The sequence below is a fragment of the Mauremys reevesii genome, linkage group 1 (assembly GCF_016161935.1).
Source record: "Mauremys reevesii isolate NIE-2019 linkage group 1, ASM1616193v1, whole genome shotgun sequence".
NCBI lineage: Eukaryota > Metazoa > Chordata > Testudines > Geoemydidae > Mauremys > Mauremys reevesii.
Genome location: NC_052623.1, coordinates 215,978,521 through 215,998,588, shown reverse-complemented (window position 1 = coordinate 215,998,588; position 20,068 = coordinate 215,978,521). Strand labels below are relative to the sequence as shown.

Below are 20,068 nucleotides of genomic sequence, written 5' to 3'. Positions count from 1 at the left end.
GTTCAGTGTAGGTGCCCCCTGCAGCTGTTTGCTTTCCCCAACACACAGAAACCCTGAGGACAGTGCAGACCTGAAATAATCAGTCCCCCTTACTCACCATTTCGGGGCTCCCGTGGGTTATGTGTGCTCTCTTTGGGATGGGAAAATTATGCTATTGTGAAGACTGTTACCCTCCTTAACTGTGGGGGAATAACTATCTGGTATAAACAATGCTGCCTCTGTTAAGTGTTGCATTTTTGCCTTTACAGATGCAACCTTGAGATCTCGGCTGCCTGTGTTATCAACGACTGAGAGACTACAAAACCTCTGGAAGAAGCCGCGAAAAAGCAAACAAGACATGCTGCAAGCAGTTATGCAGCACTCTGTCACAGAGAATCAAAAAGTGCAGGACTGGAGGGAAAGGGAAAGCAGGATCCGCCAGAGAAATGCAGCAGACAGGAAGAAAAGCACAAAGCAGCTGATAAGCATCCTGGAGCGCCAAGCAGACTCTATCCAGGTGCTCGTAGCCATGCAGGCAAAGCACTACCGTGCCCGCCCTCCCCGCTGCCCTTGTCCCAAAGCTCTTTCCCTTGTGTCCCCATGTCAGCTCAAAACCCCCTTCCCCAGCATCCAGGTTCTTACCACCATCACCAGCTGCCTCCAACACCTGTATGTTCACCAACCAGCCCTGAGAACTACGACCCTTACCCTCTGCACTCAACCCCCCTCACCATGCAGTATAGCCATCCTGAAGTGCAGCAGTCATTGCACAGCACTCCAGACAGGACATATTCAAACCTGTGACTGTACAGTTCCCCACCCCACCCCTCTGCCCTTTTAGGTTCCCAAAAACTTGTGTGTCTGTCTGTCTTTCAATAAAGTTATATTGTTTTCAATAAATGAAGTCTTGGCTTTGAAAAGTGTCTTTATTATTGCAGAAAGTCAAAGATACCTTAGCCCAGGAAAGAAACAGGCACTGCAAATCAGCTTAGCAAACACAGATTCCTACTAACATTGTAACCACTGCACTTCACTCCCGTGCAAGGCACCAAACATTACTGTTGGTTTTCAGCCTCAAATTCCTCACTCAAGGCATCCCTAATCCTTGCAGCCCTGTGCTGGGCCTCTCTAGTAGCCCTGCTCTCTGGCTGTGCAAATTCAGCATCCAGGAGTTGAACCTCAGAGGTCCATGCCTGACTGAATCTTTCACCCTTCCCTTCACAAATATTATGGAGGGTACAGCACGCAGCTATAACCGCGGGGATGCTGCTTTCCCCCAAGTCCAGCTTCCCATACAGAGATCGCCAGCGCCCCTTTAAACGGCCAAAAGCACACTCCACAGTCATTCGGCACCGGCTCAGCCTGTAGTTGAACCATTCCTTGCTACTGTCAAGGCTCCCCGTGTACGGTTTCATGAGCCACGGCATTAACGGGTAAGCGGGGTCTCCAAGGATCACAATGGGCATTTCGACATTCCCTAATGTGATCTTCCGGTCTGGGAAAAAAGTCCCAGCCTGCATCTTCCTGAACAGGCCACTGTTCCGAAAGATGCGTGCATCATGCACCTTTCCGGGCCAGCCTGTGTTAATGTCAATGAAACACCCACGGTGATCCACAAGCGCCTGGAGAACCATGGAGAAATACCCCTTCCGATTAACGTACTTGGATGCTAGGTGGGGTGGTGCCAGAATAGGAATATTCGTCCCATCTATCGCCCCTCCACAGTTAGGGAAACCCATTTGGGCAAAGCCAGCCACAATGTCCTGCACATTCCCCAGAGTCACGGTTCTTCTTAGCAGGATGCGATTAATGGCCCTGCAAACTTGCATCAACACAATTCCAATAGTTGACTTTCTCACTCCAAACTGGTTCCCAACCGATTGGTAGCTGTCTGGAGTTGCCAGCTTCTCCACCGGCAGGGCAGCTCTCAATCTTGTGTCCTTATGCCACAGGGTGGGGGCGAGCTCAGCACACAGTCCCATGAAAGTGGCTTTTCTCATCCAAAAGTTCTGCAGCCACTGCTCATCATCCTAGACTTCCATGACGATGTGATCGGCGTTCCACGGTGCTGAGCATGTCTGTGAATGCCACAAGCAATTTCGTGTCGTACGCATTACGCGACTCGCTATCATCGTCGGACTCCTCACTGTCACTTTGGATCTTAAGGAATAGCTCAACTGCCAAACGTGAGGTGCTGGCGAGACTCGTCAGCATACTCCTCAGCAGTTCGGGCTCCATTTCCCACAGAAATTGCGCTGCACAGAAACCGTTGAAATAGGCAAGATGGCGCCAAACGTGGATGGAAAAATAGGGATTGCTGGTATGTGAAGCGATGCATCACGGGGCGTTGGGACAGGAAGCAGAATGACCCGCACCCTCCGCCCCCTTCCCACAACCCACGGCGCCAGAATGGGAAGAGGTGCTCTGTGGGATAGCTGCCCATAATGCACCACTCCCAACAGCGCTGCAAATGCTGCAAATGTGGCCACACTGCAGCGCTGGTAGCTGTCAGTGTGGCCACACTGCAGTGTTTTCCCTACACAGCTGTACGAAGACAGCTGTAACTCCCAGTGCTGCACACCTGCAAGTGTAGCCAAACCCTCAGTGTATAATAAGAAGGTCCACACAGGAACTTAGTATGGAATAGCTATTGCACTTCAAATTCACACCTTTCTTTATTCTGCACTTAGACAAGGCTCCTAAACTTTTGTAAGGCATTTGATTTAATACCACAGAACATTTTGATTAAAAAATCAGCACTATACAATGTCAACAAAGCACGCGTTAAATGGATTAAGAACTAGCTAACTGACAGATCTCAAAAAGTAGTAGTCAATGGGGAATCATCATCAAATTGGCATGTGTTTTTAGTGGGGTTTTACAACATTGGTACTAGGCCCAGTACTTTTCAAAATTTTCATCGCTGATCTGGAAGTAAATATAAAATCATTGCTGATCAAATTTGCAGATGACACAATGATTAGCAGAGTGGTAAATGATGAGGGCAGGGCAGTTATACAGAGCAATCTGGATCACTTGGTAAACTGGGCCAATTCAAGCAATATGTGTTTTAATACAGCCAAATGCAAAATTATACATCTAGGAACAAGGAATGCTGGCCATACCTGAAGAATGGGGGACCATATCCTCAAAAGCAATGACTCTAAAAAGGATTTAGGGATCACAGTGGACAAGCAACTGAACATGATTCTAAATGTAAATTATAGATTCTAAATCAGTGGAAGTGACAACTGATCAATGGATTGTTTTTGCTGTGGGAAAAAAAGACATGCAATTCTTGGATGTATAAACAGGGAAGTAGTGAGTAGGAGTAGGAAGCAGAGATGGCATGGTATTTACCAGAAGTGGGTTTTACCTGATAAAATCAGGGGGGGAAACTAATTAGTCCCAGTTTAAGGCATTTTCTATTTTAAAAACGGTTTCATTAATGCACACTACATTCCACTTAGTTTTAGTTACATATTCAAGTTATGGTGACATAAGGCAGTAGATTTGTAGATTTAGAGTTGTACAAACAAAATGTAAATCTGCAGTGAGTGTAATACTAATATACATAATTATAATCCTGAACATTGGAATGTCTGTATACATTCTGGTTCGGTATTTTCTCAAGGAAGTTGTACAGGTCATGACTCATTTCAGTTTTCAATATTATATAAACAGAAGTCAAAAACATTTGATTATATGAAAATGACAATAATGCAGAGTTGCAGGCTTGAAGCATTAAGCAATCAGAAGCATGCAGAGTTGCAAACTACTAGTCCAGGTCCACTTGGCCATGCAGCATCCTATAGCAGAAGACCAACTTTGTAGTGGATAGACCGCACCTATTCCTCAGTTTTGAATGGATGTATTCAAAGTTTGAAAAGATTCATTCTGTGCTTGCTGAACTTGCTGGCCACTGATGCCATTATTTTTTACAGTTTAACCTAGGTTTAAGCTAGTATTTACCCTGTCCTAAACTAGTTTTTCCCTGGAAATTGCCAACTCTGGTAGAGAGGTGGTTTTACCTCTGTACATGGCATTGGTGAGATAAGTACTGGAATACCGTATCCAGTTCTGATGTCCACATTTTTTAAATTGGAGAGTCTGCAGAGAAGAGCCACAAATTTGAGAGCTGGAGAAAATGCCTTAAAGTGATAGATTTAGCAGTGAGAGAGCTTATCAAAAAGAAGACTGAGTGGTGACTTGATTATGTTGATAACTACCTTCACATGAAAAAAATGCTGGGTACTGAAGGGCTCTTTAATCGAGAGACCGACAGAACAAGAACCAATGGCTGGAAGTTGAAGCCAGACAAACTCAAATTAGAAATAAGGCACAAAATTGTAATAGGGTGATTAACCACTGGAATAAACTACCAGTGGTGGGTTCTCCATCCCATATCAGTGCTGGATACCTGTCTAAAAGATATGCTTTAACCAAACACAAGTTATTGGGCTCAATACAGTGGATGAAACTGAATGGTCTGTTATATACAGAGGTCAGGCTAGATGATCTAATGGCCTGTTATGGCTTTAAGCGTTATGAATCTATGACACACACTCCTTCCTTTGCTCAACTCTGAAGCAGAACCCCTTAGAGCACTGTTTAAAGTGATGGAATCAAGAAATCCTGACTGGATGTTTTGTCCTGGCAGGGAATGAGGTGATTGCAGTGGACTGGAAGGGATTGAAAGATGTGGACCAGATCAATATGGACAGCACCAGCTCATTGCATGGCAGTAGCATCCACCGACCCTCCACTGAGGTGAGTGCCCATCCTATGCCCAAGGGGAGAAGACTGGAAAGTCTCAACCCCACTGAATACATATAAAAGGTCTGGGGTCACCAACCTCAACTGGGAAAGGCACAAAAGTTTTCCTTGCACTAGAGACTTTGGGGCATCAATTTTCAGAAGTGAAAGCTTTGATTTTCAGTTCCTAGAGTAGAACATGAAAAGTAGCTCAGGGTGAGTCTGAAAACCATTTCAGTCTGAATTGCTTGAGTGCTGGCTTAGATGGGAGGCCCTGGCATAGAACAGATCTACATTGTTGTGGGGAAACAAAGAGCATTTTAGTCTCTCGTTGCATTTTTTAGGGGGTATTCACGGTTAACTGCTGTTAAATTATTGGACAGTATCTCCTGTGCTGATTCATTTCTTGTTTTGAATGATGCAGCTTCTGTAACTTAACACATGAATTTTCTTTATTGGAATGTCCAGTGCATGCAATCACAAGACCTTTCACATTAAACAAAAAGATCAAGGCTCTTTTTATTCAATAGCCATGCCATGTTAATTTACAAAGCACATACAATTTTACACATTACAAAATAACAATATATAAGAATTGCATCTTGATTCAGCATTTCTTCAACTGTGGAGTGTAACTCCCAGAAACTCCTGTTTTAGGGAGTTGCGCCACAAACAGGAGATAAGTAACTCAAGGAGATCCTCAATGAACTAGCACTATAGGGGCAGAAGGGGACACTTGGAACTCGTTTGCAGAAGGAAGATTGGCTTTGTGTGGATGTATTTAATCATTTCAGGAGTGAATGGCTTTGTAGCCTGTTATAGAACCATTTTCGACTGAAATATTCGTTTTCTAGCTCACCTTTGAGTGAGTCCGAGGGCAATGCGGTTCCCACAGAGGGTTATGCACTTGTTACTGCCCTGAAATAAGAACCTGACAAATTCATCCTCTTTGAAAATATCTGACATTGCCAGTGTACAATGTTCAGCAACAGAAGGCAGTGTGAATGCAGGGAGTTCCTATCAGAGGGTTATATATTGTCTGTCTCTCTCTCTTTTTCCCTCTCTGTTTCTTTGTATATTTCCAATCCCTTATGTCATTAACCATGGCCGCATACATACAGACACCACAGTGATCAGGAGGGAATGAAGCCGGGACCTTCAGAACCAAAAGCACAAGACCATACCACTTGAGCTAAAGGAGTAACTCCTTTATCTGTGAGTAAGTAGCAGGCTGTTATAATCATTAGGACCAGCCACTAGAGAAATACATGGTCGCACACACTACACCCATGTGTTATATTAACATGTTCTCTTTCTTCTCTTCCATAGCAAACCCGGACAGATTTCTCCTGGGATGGTATTAATGTGAGTATAAACCTTGAAGCCCTCCTCCTTTCATGAGAGGCAGCAAAGGAGCATTTGCACAGCTGATGAGGATGTTCACGTTTCCACCTGGTGGAAGCCCAGGATTAACAGAATGTGTCTAACTCTGTCACTGTGAATAGTGAACACAATTATGGAGATATCTCTGGGGGCCCAGAGTGCCACTGGAATTCTGGGCATCATTATGGGGTCTCTGGCTGTTGATAGACCTTGCAGTAATATTTGGGGGAGTATCTGTGTGTTGGTGGATTTGGGTTGTCTCCAGGTCCCCTGTTGTTTTGCTAGTGAAGATAGCTATGGGATCTGTAGGTGCCATTGGATCTTGAGCTGTCGCTAGCCATTTTTGGGTGACTATGTGTGATCTCTGAGGCTGCTAGATTATTCTGGGGTTTCTGGGTATGGCTGGATTATTGAGGTATATCTGTGGCATATCTGGTTATTAATACTCTTGGTCAGGGCATAATATCACCTTCAGAGGTTAGGAAGAAATGTATCCTTACGGGACAGTGTTATACAATGAGGTGTTTGGGGTTTTATGCTTCTCTCTGGAGTATTCAGCACTGACCACTGTTGTCAACAGGGAGGAAAAAAAACCAAGCAAAGGCAAAGATTAAAAACAAGGCTTTTTCCATGCACTGTAAGAAAAGAGAAAAGATACAAACCATTGCTCCTACTTCTCCCCCTTTTTGCAGGTCATCTTTAAGCTGCAGTGACCGTATTTGTGTTCGTTTTCTCTGCTCGCTAGTGCAATATCAGTGCAGGGGAAAGTTTCCTGGTGCTGAAGCCATTTGTATTGGTTCCCCCAAAAGTATTTCTAGCACTGGCAGCTCGCAAGATGTGGGCTCTGAAGTTCATGTCATGTGATTATTGGGACTGCTCAGCAATGGAGCAACCCACACCCCAAAGGTGCAAGCAGTGCAGTAGGGTTGCCAACTTTCTAATGGCACAAAACCAAACACTCTTGCCCTATCCCCTACCCCACCCCTTCCCCAAGGCACTGCCCCTTCTCCAAGGCCCCACCCCCATTCACTCCATCCTCCCTCCCTCCATTGCTCGTTTTCCCCCACCATCACTCACTTTCATTGGGCTGGGGCAGGGGGGTGGGGTGCAAGGGAGGGTGTGGGCTTCAGGAGGGAGTTTGCATGCGGGAGGGGGCTCAGGGCTGGGACAGGGGGTTGGGGTGCAGGAAGAGGTGTGGGGTGTGGGATCTGGGAGGGGGCTCAGGGCCTGGGGCAGGGGGTTGGGATGCAGTCTCTAGGAGGGAGTTAGGGTGTGGGAGGGGGTTCCGACCTGAGAGAGGGAGTTTTGGGTGTGGTTTCTGGGAGGGGGTTAGGGTGTGGGAGGGAGTTCTGACCTGGGGCAGAGGGTTCGGGGTGCAGGTTCCAGCCGGGTATTGCTTACCGCAGGCAGCTCCCTGCGGTCAGTGGTGCATTGTGGCTAAGGCAGGCTCCCTGCCTGCCCTGGCTCCGTGCTGCTCCCAGAAGCAGCTGGCATGTCCAGCCCAGCTCCTAGGTGGAGGGGCAGCCAGGTAGCTCCATGCCAGCAGGTGCCACCCACATGGATCCCATTGGCTGCAGTTCCTGGCCAATGGGAGATGTGGAGGCAGAGCTCAGGGCAGGGGCAGTGCGCAGAGCTTCCCTGATCGCCCCTGTGCCTAGGAGCCGCAGGTTCATGCCGGCCGCTTCCCGGAGCAGCATGGAGCCAGAGCAGGCAGGGAGCCTGCCAGGGCCATCCTTAGGATTTATGGGGTCCTATGCAGTATTATTAAACTGGTGCACCTATGCCCAACGGCAGCCCGGGCTCACGTGTATTTTAGATAAGGGTGGTCTTTTGAAGGATTTATTTAAAAAAACATATGTCTGAAGATCCAAGCATTTAAGGCTAAAGATGAATACTCAGATTGTGCATCTAAAAATCTATGCAAGGATGTTTTAGAGATGTGATTTTATAATCTTCAGCAACACACTAATGAAATATTTTTAAAGCAAATTTTAAACTAAGGTCCTGTAGACTAACATGTTCTGAGTAAATATACAGTCATGCACAACTGTTTTGGTCAGTAAATTCAGAAACTGACAGTATATACATGGAGGTTGGCAAATGCCTGTTAAATGACTTCATTACCCCTTGAATGGCTCTTTAACAGTTTCAGTGTTGTGCTAATAGGTCTGGCAGGCTGGGAGGCCTTTTCACTTTTAAGTACTAGATCCCCTCGGGAGGAAGACTCACCAGGCTGCAGCAACCAGCTGTGGTGGGAGCCTGCAGGAAGGGTCAGAACAGGGATAGGAAGAGGCAGGAGGGTGGACACTAAGACCCAGGGGTGCTCCAAATTTCCGGGTGCCCTACACAGCCACCTATGCTGCTATTGCCTAAGGACAGCCCTGGAGCCTGCCTTAGCCCCACGGCACCACCGACTGGACTTTTAATGGCCCAGTCAGTGGTGGTGACCAGAGCTGAAGGGTCCCTTTTCGACTGGGCATTCCAGCTGGAAACTGGACGCCTGGCAATCCTAGCGCCAGGTACGCTGTGACTCCAAGGCAAGCACTATAAGTACTTCAGCAACTGGGCCTTGTAGGCTTAGCCCTGATGGGTCTCGCTAACCGCTCAGACACATGACCAAGGGAAAAGATATTTTCCTAGGGCTGGCAGGAAGGGGAAAGATGACAGATACCCTAGTTACAGAGGATTAAACAGTTGCAGTTCAAAGAAAGCAAGAGTAGTTCCTGTTTGGGTCCACGGGGAAGGCCTATAGACTATAGACTGTCAGGACTCTTCAGGCCTAGTGCCTGGGATGTCCTCTCCAGCCCAGTCTCTATTCACGCAAACAGGAGTTTGCATGTTTCCAGGACAGGCTCAGTTAGTGTCTCACTGGGGCCCCTCTGTACTGGCTCCCTGTCCAGCTGCTGCTGCTCCCCCATAAACTCTGCACAGCCCTGCCCCCAGCTGTGATGCCGGGCAGTCACAGCCCGATCCACACACAGCTCTGCAACTGTTCCCGCCTCCAGCTTCTCTCCAGCGCCCCGCTGCCACCATGTGGCCACTGCTTCAGCTCCTCTTCCCACAACCCCCACTCCTCCTCAGCTGAGCCCAGCCACCTCCTGGTTCAGGGCCTTTCTCCATACATGGCCACTAGCCCGGGAAAAGGGAATGTACAGTGTGGAGAGAGCTGAGGGGAGCTGTAGTTTCCTGCTTTGCAGATCCATCGCATTAACTGTATTAGCTGCCCTTCACAGGTCTGTTCATACTTATATGATTGTCCACAGCTAGGTGTTATGCAAAAGAGAGTACATGTTTTCTTGTTGGTTAGCTGAAATAAATTGATACTCAAGGGGAAAAATATACAAGTGAAACCAGGTACTACATGTAGGTTTTGCCACAACTGTCAGGGGATAAGGAACCTCCCCCGCCCACTCCCTCTCTCTCACACACACACACACCATTGAATCCCTACATTGGCTTTCCATTGTCCATCACACTTTTTATCAATACCCTACACAACTCTACTCTGGCCTAAATCTTTGACCTTGAATCTTATCGCATTGCCCTCTATTCCACCAGCGACAATCAGCCTTGAAATCATATTCATCTCCTTTGTCCACTTCCATCTTTGCCCTTTCCCACTCCACCCCATGCATGGAATGCTTTCCTTGACCTCATCCCTATTCTTCAGGCCGTCTCCTCTGCACATTCAGGTCCTTAATGAAGACTCATCTCTACCACAAGCCCCAGAAGAACTGTACCAACAATAACTCTGTGTGTCTCACCATGTACAGTACGTGGAGCTGGTCTCCAGGGGTAAATACATGTATCAGATGGCTCAAACTATTTTGTGCTTCCCTATCTTTCAGCCCTCATTGTGCCCACTCCCTTGGGACTCCTTCCAGCACTCTGTTCTCACTCAATCACCATTTTTCAAAATCAGCCAGCCACAGAGATGTTTCCTTCCCACAAGTATGATTTTCTCCCCCTAATTGCACCTGCCTGAGATCCAGAATAGATGAGGCTCAATCCCAGGCCACTGACAGATTTACATTTCAAATCTCGTGACACTGCTATGCTAGAAATAGGGACTTCATATCACTTGAAAGGGAATTCCCAGCTTCCAATGGGACAACTGGAAGTGCCTGAATTATCAGATCTTAAAATCATTATTTGTTCATATATCAAAATGCTATTTAATAAAGACATTATTTGGGGTTTCCATGGCTTCATATGAGCCCTGTACAGTAGGTAACTCGAGCAACTGGATACAAGGATAGAAATATACTAGTTAGAGTCCCAATAAAATTTGTAAAAATTCTTTTAAATGTTCCTAAAATAGTATTCCTGTAAAATCTGTGGCATGTACAGAATCCATGGTGGTGTGGTAGAGGAAAAAGTTTTATTGGCTCTTGGATGATTTGTGGCTTTGTCACTAGTGAGTAATGGAACCATCCCAAATTTATGCTGATAAAATCCTTGCACTAAACAATATCTGCATGCATTCCCTGTATATACAATTATTTACACTCCAAGGACCATTGTTTCAAAAATCCCTGTTGAGCACTTTCTTGAGCGGTTAGCCAATATTTGGGGCCTTGCTGAATTATTTCAGTTAGAAGGAGAAATTGATGATACAGTCAAGTATTTCTATGGTGCAAACCTGTTTGTTTACAAAGAATGTACAAAGTCCTGTTTCCCTGATTGCAGTAGAAACAAACAGCAACAGGCAGTTTCCTTGCTCACAGTTCCAAAGCCTGCCTTTTCAGGCAATCCTGTGTCCCAAGGAGCTCTGTCCCTCTGCTTCCTTTCATGGCCATGCTCATAACTGCTCTCTGGCTTTCTTGTTGCTTTCTCCCTTTGACACAGGAAGACACATACAGAACCCTATTTAATCAGTGGCCCAGATCAATCTCCAGGGAAATCCCTTGGCCATATTGCTTAGCTTCAGATTGGCCTTGCATATGGCTTAGTGCCCTGGATGGTGGCTTCCACTGTCTCCAGAAATCTTATTCCATAGAGGCATTTAATTGCTTCTTCCATTTAGCCTAAATGAAGGGTAGCTAGCACACTCATCAGCCTTAGCAAGTTCTGTGATTGCCCCTAGATCAAACAGTTGCTTGATAGCAGCTATTAACACCTTCCAGCAAAACAGTTCCATTAATTTTGAGTGTCTTCATTTTTGGGTGCCCAGCTTGAAACACTGTGGGCCTGGTTATAGGATGTATTAGAAATGGAAACAAAAGGGCAACAAAAAACATCAGAGATATGGAACAGATTCCATATGAGGAGGGATTAAAAAGACTGGAACTTTTCAGCTTGGAGAAGAGATGATAAAATCATGAATGCTGTGGAGAAAGAGTATAAGGAAGTGTTATTTACCCCTTCACATAACGCAAGAATGAGGGGTCACCCAATGAAATTAAGAGGCATCAGGCTTAAGAAAAACAAAAAGTACTTCACACAATGCACAGTCAACCTGTGGAACTCATTGCCAGGGGATGTTGTGAAGGCAAAAACTATAACTCTAAGCCTCTGACTGTCAAATGTTGGAAGTGGATGACAGAGATCACTTGATGATTGTCCTGTTCTGTTCATTCCCTCTGAAACATCTGGCATCAGCCACTGTCAGAGCCAGGTTACTGTGCTAGATGGACTATTAGTCTGACCCAGTATCATTCTTATGCTCTTATGATTTTCAAAAGGGCTGTTTACCTATATCTTCACCTGTAATTGGTGGGAGTGGGAGCAGTGGTTGCTCAGCCCCTGTGAAAATCAGCCCATAGGTGCCTAATTTTATAAGCAACCCCAAAGTCTGATGATTTTGGCTGGAATGTATGAGGGAACCTGGTGGATTTAGCTGGAACAACTAGCTCTTGTGGAGGAGCATGTGGAGTTCAAACCCTGTCATTCTCAAGGAAGAAGGATTAATCAAGGATTAATGTATTCCTAGGAGAAACAAACACCAATTAACCCCTGGCTTATGTGGTGGTTTAGTGTCCCCCTCTCTCTAGAGTTGAGGCTGAGCATAGGGAAGGGAATGGCTGGGAGTCACAAGGATGAGGCCATTATTATTGTTTGTTTGTGTGTTTATACATATATATATATAGCTGTGAATGGACAGAATAAAGAGGGAATCATCACTGACACATGCTTCTTCATTTTGTTTTTTTCAATACAGATTATTTAAAACGTGAGAAAAAAATGGTCAAAAGCATATTCTTCCCCTGTTATTACTGCTTCTTGCCTCCTGACCTTTTGAGCTGTGTCACCTCCTGTAACGATGCGGCCTCTGGCAGGACGCAACTGAGAGTATCAATTCAGGACAAATTGCTTAGAGCAGGGCAGTCACAGCCCCAGGCTGGTTGTTCTCCACCTCTGAGCACACCAAACCAGCCAAACAGAGAGGACTTTGGTCTCACCACACTGACTAACCATAAGTCATACAAGCAATTCCCTTAGACACTCCAGTTTCCCAGTATCACCACCAGGGCCACTCATTATGGGGACGAATGGTTATGAAAACCAATGCCCCAGTAAAAGAAAAAAGGTTCTCCCGATCCCAAAGGACCAAGCCCCAGACCCAAGTTAATATACAAGTCAGATCTTACCCACAAATCACGTGGTTGCTAATCCTTTAGAATCTAAAAACTAAAGGTTTATTCATAAGAAGAAAGAAATATAGATGAAAGTTAAAATTGCCATTTCTGTATGTAATTTAACCAAAGTTCTTGGTTCCGGCTTATAGCAGTGATGGAATAAACTGCCAACTCAAATCAAGTCTCTGGAGTACATCCACCGCTGGGATGGGTCGTTCAGTCCTTTGTTCAGAGCTTCAGTTTCAAGCACAGCTCCTCCAGAGGTCAGAAGCCGGATTGAAGACAAAATGGAGATGATGATGATGCCTTTTATAGTCCTTTTCCCATGTGGCTTGTGCTTCCTTTGTTCCAAGCACAAGCCACCCTGCACATGGCATGGAAAAGCCTTAGAGTTCTGTCCATAGGCATATCCCTGCATGCTGTGCTGAGTCACAAGGTGTATCTGCCTTCTCTCAATGGGTCAGTTGTACAGCTGATGGACCTTAATGGGCCATCAAGCAGGCTAGGCAGTGCTGATGCCAAATTGTCTGGGGTGTAACCCAGAGGCATAACACAAGTTTGAATTACAGACAGTATAGAGTCAATATCTATAACTCTAAATACAAAAATGAATCATGCATACCGATAGCATAATCATAACTAGCAAATCATAACCTTTTCATGGACACCTTATATGCCTTCCTGAACTCTTCAACTGATCTCTCATTTCTATCCCCTTCTTCTCCTTCTCTTGTTTTCTTTTTCCTTCATCTGTCCTTCTCTTTCACACCTTCATGCTCTCTCTCTTTTCAGCTGTCCATGGAAGACACAACCTCAATTCTCCCCAAGCTGAAGCGGAACTCCAATGCTTATGGAATCGGGGCTCTGGCTAAGTCGTCTTTCTCTGGTGAGAACCTCTGACCTGGGTTTATTTGCCACTGCTCCTCTCCCTTTGACCTTGGGCCTCTCCCCATTGTTTTCCCTGCTGCTGCTTCACAAACCCAGGTGTCTCCCCACTCTCTGTTCAACCTGAGACCTCTCCTTACCATTGCCCCATACCCTGAGGCCTCTTCTACTTGCTGCTCTCCCAACTGCTGCCCCTTAATCTGAGGCCTCTTCTCACTGCTCTTCTAATTGCTGCCCCTTAACCCTTGTCCTCTCCTCACTGATCTGCCCAACTCGAGACCTTTCTGATCTGCAACTGCCTAGCCTCAGGCCTATCTCAGTTGTTGCCTCTTAAAACTTCAAGTCTGTCTCATACCCCTCCGGATCTTCTCACTGTGCCCCCATGCTCAGACCTCTTCAATTTCTTTCCCTCAAGACTGTCCTGGGAGAAGACCCTTTTTCAGTCTCCTAGATCATCCATTTCTGGGATTTGCCTCTTGTACCCACTGTTCCCCTAACACCGAACTCTGTGCTGGGCAAAAAAGAGAATTCTTTCTCCAGGCTCTTTCACTTCTGGGTTTCTCCTCCTTTCCTTACTGTGCCCCCAGTGGGACCCCATCCATGAAATGATGGGAAACCATATCAGGGATGGGTATGGAGAGCAATTACAACTCCTGGAGTTGCTTAATAGGCCTTTTGAGCCCCACAGCAAGGGAGGGAGGGGGCACCATCTAAGGGAAGGAGTCCAGGGGACGATGGGGGAGCCCCTTTCCAGGGAAGGGTGAATAGAGTGACAAATAGCCGTGGAGCTGTGTAATAGCCCCTGCTTGTTTTCTGATGTCTGGCCCCTTAGGGATATCCCGCAGCATGAAGGATCACGTCACGAAGCCAACGGCTATGGGACAGGGTCGTGTAGCTCACATGATTGAGTGGCAAGGGTGGGACAAAGGTAACAGCCAGCAACAGCTGCATACACATGAGGCGGTGCGCAAGGATGCTGATGCCTACTCTGACCTGAGCGACGGCGAGAAGGAGGCCCGATTCCTTGCAGGTAGTCCTGACTTCCACCACACTGGGGTGCTGGGGTGTCTGAGAGCAGAGAGAGAAAGGGGAGCCGGAGAAGAGAATTGCTGGGGAATGCACACAGATGGGGTAGGGAGGTGCAGCTCAGATGAAGGCCCGGGGGACTCGCTGGGGGATATGCTTGGTGAGGAGGTGCAGGTCAGAGCAGGGGATATCATTGAGGCAGGAATAGATAGGTTCAGTGTTTCAGGGGTGTCAGTGAGGTGGGGGTAGGTGGGGAGCTCCTCATGTCTCCACTGTCTCTCCCTGTCTCTCTCTGGCGCAGGGGTGATGGAGCAGTTTGCCATCTCTGAGGCCACTCTCATGGCCTGGTCCTCCATGGATGGTGAGGATGTGAGTGTCAACTCCAACCAGGAGAACCCAGCAAGCAACTACAGTGAGAACTACCAGGAGCTGATGGAGAACCAGGGTGAGCCCTACCCCCTCCCGCTGGTCCTGGGACATCCCTGCCCTCCCCCATCCTTGCTGCCAGGTTCCTTTCCATCCCTACTAGTTTCTTTATCCTCTGTGGGGGTCAACATTGCCCTTTCTCGTGAGTTGAGATCTGGCAGACAGAGGAATATTCCCCACTCATGATGCTGCCCATAGAGTCAGGGCCCAACAGACAAGCTCCAGACCCCATTCTCCTGGGCCTCTGGGCACAGCAGGGGAGGCCAGCATCACCTGTTATACGCAGGTTCTGCAGATTTGTCTGTCTGCCATTTCCAATGGCTCCCATCTTGCCCTCCCTCTCTTTTCCTGTCCTCCCTGACCCCTCTCTCTGTTCTCCACTGCCCCACTCTGTCTCTTACTGTTTCTGTTGTCCTGTCTCACTCTCTTTCTCATTCTCTCTCTCCAATTCCTCCCTTTGCACTCTTTCTTTCCCCCCTTCACTCTCCCCCTTTCTCTCCCCTTCTCTTTCTGCAGATCACATGGCCCAGACACAGTATGACAGCTGGCCTCACTCCTATGTCTCTCAGGGCATGTATTGCCTGGGCTCCTCTGATGCTTGGGAGACCAGCGACCAGTCCCTCATTGCTTCCCCAGCTACTGGTTCCTACCTAGGCCAGAACTTTGAGGAGACCCAGTCCAACCTGCAGGAGAGCACAGTGATTCAGAGTAGCCTCATCCAGCAGCATCAGATGCAGCAGCAGCAACCACAGGCCCTGCTCCAGAACCCGGGGCTTGTTGACATGTGGCCCCCTCAGACTGCCTCAGTGGGTGGCGGTGGGGCCGAATCCAGCACATACATGGGGGTGCATACAGAGGAGGAAGGGAACCCACTACTGGAGAAGGCCCCGCTGCTAAACAAGAAGACCTCTCCAGAGGAGGACGATGCTGTATGCCGGGACCTGGAGTCACTGTCACCTCGGGAGGAGCTGGAACATGCCGCACTCAGCCGCAAGGTCTCGGATGTCACCTCGTCCGGGGTGCAGTCCTTTGATGAGGAGGAGGGGGAAGCAAACAATTGATGCTGCCAGTGAGGAATCCGTCACCACTACCAAATGGGAGAGGGGAAGGGGGAATGAAATGACAGGAAAACCTCTCCCAGGTTCCCAGGCGGACGCACCTGTCATTCTGACATTTCATTTTTAACAAAAGGGAAGTAAAGGACTGGAGGTGTTTGACAGGGTCGGAGCCCTCCTTGCCCACCATCATGGACTGATTCCGTGGCCCCCTGTTCTGGACAGCATGCTGGGGGCTCAGGGAACTCTGGACTTTAAATATTTTTGATACAAGGGTTTGGCTGTGGATTCAGACTGCTCAGATGCTGGGATGTGGCTACCAAGATACAAACAATGGCTTGAGACAGGGATATGGCTGTATGGATAGGATCTATCTTGGCAGAATTGATGTTGTTTTGGGGCTACAATCTGCTTTGATCCATGGGATATGTGAATACAGAGTTTGTTTTGAACAGGGCACAAGGCTGTGCAGATAGAGGTTGCACTGATAGAGGGATTATGGCTGATATACAGGATAAGGCTGTATGGATATAGCCACTGCACTAATAGGATGGATGAGCTATATGATAAATACTGTACAGTTCTTTGACATGAGAACCAAGGCTCTGCAGATACAGACTGTACTGTGGTATGGATGGTGAGGCTCTGTGGACAAGGGCTGTGCTCTGGGATGGGTGGCATGACTCTGTGGATACGGGCAGTGCTCTGGTATGGATGGCATAGCTCTGTGGATACAGGCTGTACTGTGGTATGGATGGTGAGGCTCTGTGGACACGGGCTGTGCTCTGGTATGGATGGTGAGGCTCTGTGGACACGGGCTGTGCTCTGGTATGGATGGTGAGGCTCTGTGGATACAGACCTAAACCCATACGGCAACAGCTGTGCTTCAGTCTCTTTGAAACATTTTTCTTTTGCTCCCTCTGACATGTCTGTCTGCCTGGGAGCTGCGGGAGAGAGGGGGGAAGCTATTTCCATATGGTGTTGGGCACTACATGCATGGGGAGGGGTCACCTGCTATTTTCTACTATATAGACACGGTAACATAAAGCTGAGTTTCCCAGAGGATTTGGGAGTTTGTCCACCTCTGTGCTGCTGGCTGAATCCTTCCCTCTTTTCCTCTTCAGGGAGGCCAGGAACAGCAGGAACAAACGGTATCACCATTTTCCAGTTTATATTGGAGTTTTGTTGCTGTTTCTTTTTCTACAGTTTTATATTGCCGGGTAATGGTTCTAAACACAGTGGTTAACAGAGGGAAAGGCCTGTGGGCTGGCCACCACTGACCATAACTACCATACCATGCTCAGTGTCCCCAGTCCCTCTGTGGTGCCAAATGTGGATGGAGGAAAGGGGGTGGGAGGGGAATTTTTCTCCTCCCTCCTGTTCATTTCTCTTTCCTGCTTTACATTTTCTGTTTTTTCTTGACAATGTAAATATTCCTTGGCACTGTTTTCTTTTTTTCTCATTCCTCCCATCTCTCTTTCAGGGGTGGGGAAGGCTGGGTTATGGGGTTTTTTCCCCATTTGTACGGGTTCTATATTTTTTTTAACAAAGTTTATGATTCATGGACTGATGGGGTTTTGATCCCATGTGATTCCCCTTCTTGTTGCTGCAGACATACTGCAGGAGAAAGGACTTTAAATAGGTATTTAACCAATTGTTTCCTCGCTGCTCTTGCTAGGGAATAAACAGGAGGCAAAAATTGTGTGGGGGCAATCATTGTTCAGACAGCAGAACATGACCACCAGGGGATAGTAGAAGTGTTGGGTGTTCGCTGAAATATGGGCAGTGTGTAAGCAAAGAAATGCCAACAAAGGGCAAGTTAAGGGTGGGGGACTGGATAAATTAACAAAGCTGGAGATTGCCCTCTTTCTGCACTACCCCGAAGGCATCTCATCCCCACTTGCTCCAAGCCAGAGCCGCTCTGTTCAACTGGAATACAGACATTTGTCTCCTCTCTGTCTTCTCCTCCCTGATGGTCAAATTGGTATTGCTGCTTGCAGGATGGGAGAGTGAGGTATGTTCCTCTTCTGATCCAGATTTGGAACCCAACCCACCTAGCAGGGAAGGAGTACATATCAGGAGAGGAGAATGTAGCAGGAATATTATCCAGGAGGCTAGGAACTGAGACAGCCACAGGAAAACAGAAGTGGATCATGTCCAGGAGTCAAGAGGAGGGTGAATTAGACATGGAGTCTTGGAGATGGTATTTCCGCCCACACCCTTTCCCACCTGCAATTGGGATTATAGGGAACTCCACAGTGAACTTCTGAGTCTCTCTGGCAAGCTCCGTTTCAAGAGGACCTGTCTTCCCTCTCCACTGCACCTCTAATGGAAACGCCACTGGGAGGAGTGTTTGGGAGGATTATGTGAAGCTGACGCTTGGGGGTGGATATGCGACAAAAGCATTTGTTACCACCTCTTTGTCCCCATTTCTTTGGAGCTTCCCTGTCTCTCCCAGGGGAGGTTGCTCCTTTCCTGGGTGATGAGGTTTCAATATCTACTTAAATATGTTTACACATTCTGGTGCCACCCTCCCAAGGTTGAGAAGGTTGGATAAAGCACCTCCCAAAATCCTGGGAGGACTCATTATCCTGAGTTTATCTGAACTGCTTTGGTCTGGCTGCTGCATGGATTGGGGAAGTCTCACTAGCAAGAACAGAGAAACTGGGAAAGCATGGGCACTGCAGCAGATGACATACAAATGAAAGTTAACTCAATTTTTTTTTTTGAACCTTCAGGGAAACTGAAGTTGTGTTTCTTTGGGGTGTTTCTTTTGCGGTGGAGTAAGGTTCAATAAGCCTGCTTCTTATTTTTCTGAACCATTCTGCTCTGAGGGCCTAGCCAGGACCAACCTGGATGTTTACGATAATTATATTTCAGTGTCTCTTCAAATGTATCCTGCTCCCACCTTGTCATTCACAGGACCAGGACAAGGGGGTAATCTTGGTTAGGTCTATTTTTTTTTAATGAAGACAAGTTGTGCATTTGGTAATATGTGTGACAAATGTATGAGGTGCATTTTCTCCATAGGAGAGAAGTGACAGAGGGACACACATTACATGGAAAACAAAGACTAAAAAAGAAAAAGAAAAGAAATTTACCTTATGAAAATCCCACAGAATGTAATAGCAAGTGAAAACCTTCCCACAGAGTTTTCTGACCGCTAGAGAATTATACTTCTGCTACAGAATTCTATAGCCCAATTTCAAAAAGCTTATAGATGGGATCTCATTGTCTATTAAACCCTACCGGTGTTTAGAGTAATTTCTACAGAAACCTATTATTTTCAAGTTCTTAAATTCTATAAGATTTTCCCATAAAGATCTTGCTTTTTTGCAAATAAAGATCTTACCTTTTTTGCACACGCACAAAAGAATTCCCCTGGTATCCCTACCATCCAAGAACACACATGCCTTTCTCATTGCCAGGAACCTGACTGGACACAGCATTCCCGTGGCCTCCAACCATTGCCTAAGTGAGACCCAAATGGACAATATTAATCACAAACTGATAGGTCACTTTGAGTCTCCTGAAAAATGTGATTCTACCTTAAAAAGTGACTGTATAAAAATGGGCTTGTCTTATGCAACAGACCTGCACCCTGCCTGTATCCAGAATCAGATCTTCTCACGTTGCTAAGGTTTTCAGAAGTGACACATGGTTTTGGATTCATCAGTTTTTGGGGGGCCAATTTCAGATGCCTTAAGGCTCCCTGATTTTCAGCACTTTCTGAAAATCAGGTCTACTGAAAGTATCCAAAAACTGAGAAATGCAAAGGTACTAGTCCCTTTTGAAAATCTTGGCCCTAGATTTTTACTTGCTTTTTACTCAAGTTATCCCTGCAGAGCCAGCCTAACTCAGAAAGAGGGTAATGGAACCTATTCCTTCTTGTGCAGCATCTGCAGAATTGTTTTCTATGTTCTAATTAGTAACACCTGTGCCAACCTCCTGAGGGCCATGGGGTTACCACAGGTGTCATTG

The 20,068-nt window shown here is 46.8% G+C and overlaps 1 protein-coding gene across 4 annotated transcripts in view; it reads left to right on the top strand.

The window, feature by feature from the left end:
• The window catches only part of FAM131B (family with sequence similarity 131 member B), a 51,259-nt gene extending 31,813 nt beyond the window's left edge, over nucleotides 1–19,446 (top strand). The window contains exons 2-7 of one of the 4 annotated variants that reach the window (XM_039518374.1): nucleotides 4,640–4,749; nucleotides 6,064–6,099; nucleotides 13,488–13,581; nucleotides 14,413–14,610; nucleotides 14,908–15,051; nucleotides 15,549–19,446. In XM_039518374.1, the coding sequence (XP_039374308.1) occupies nucleotides 4,640–4,749; nucleotides 6,064–6,099; nucleotides 13,488–13,581; nucleotides 14,413–14,610; nucleotides 14,908–15,051; nucleotides 15,549–16,093 (1,127 nt within the window). In that variant the 3' untranslated portion in view covers nucleotides 16,094–19,446. Of the gene's footprint in view, nucleotides 1–4,639; nucleotides 4,750–6,063; nucleotides 6,100–9,557; nucleotides 9,913–12,923; nucleotides 12,959–13,487; nucleotides 13,582–14,403; nucleotides 14,611–14,907; nucleotides 15,052–15,548 lie in introns of those variants that run through there. The other 3 variants (XM_039518364.1, XM_039518379.1, XM_039518387.1) reach the window with 3 other exon arrangements.
• Nucleotides 19,447–20,068: the final 622 nt, after the last annotated feature.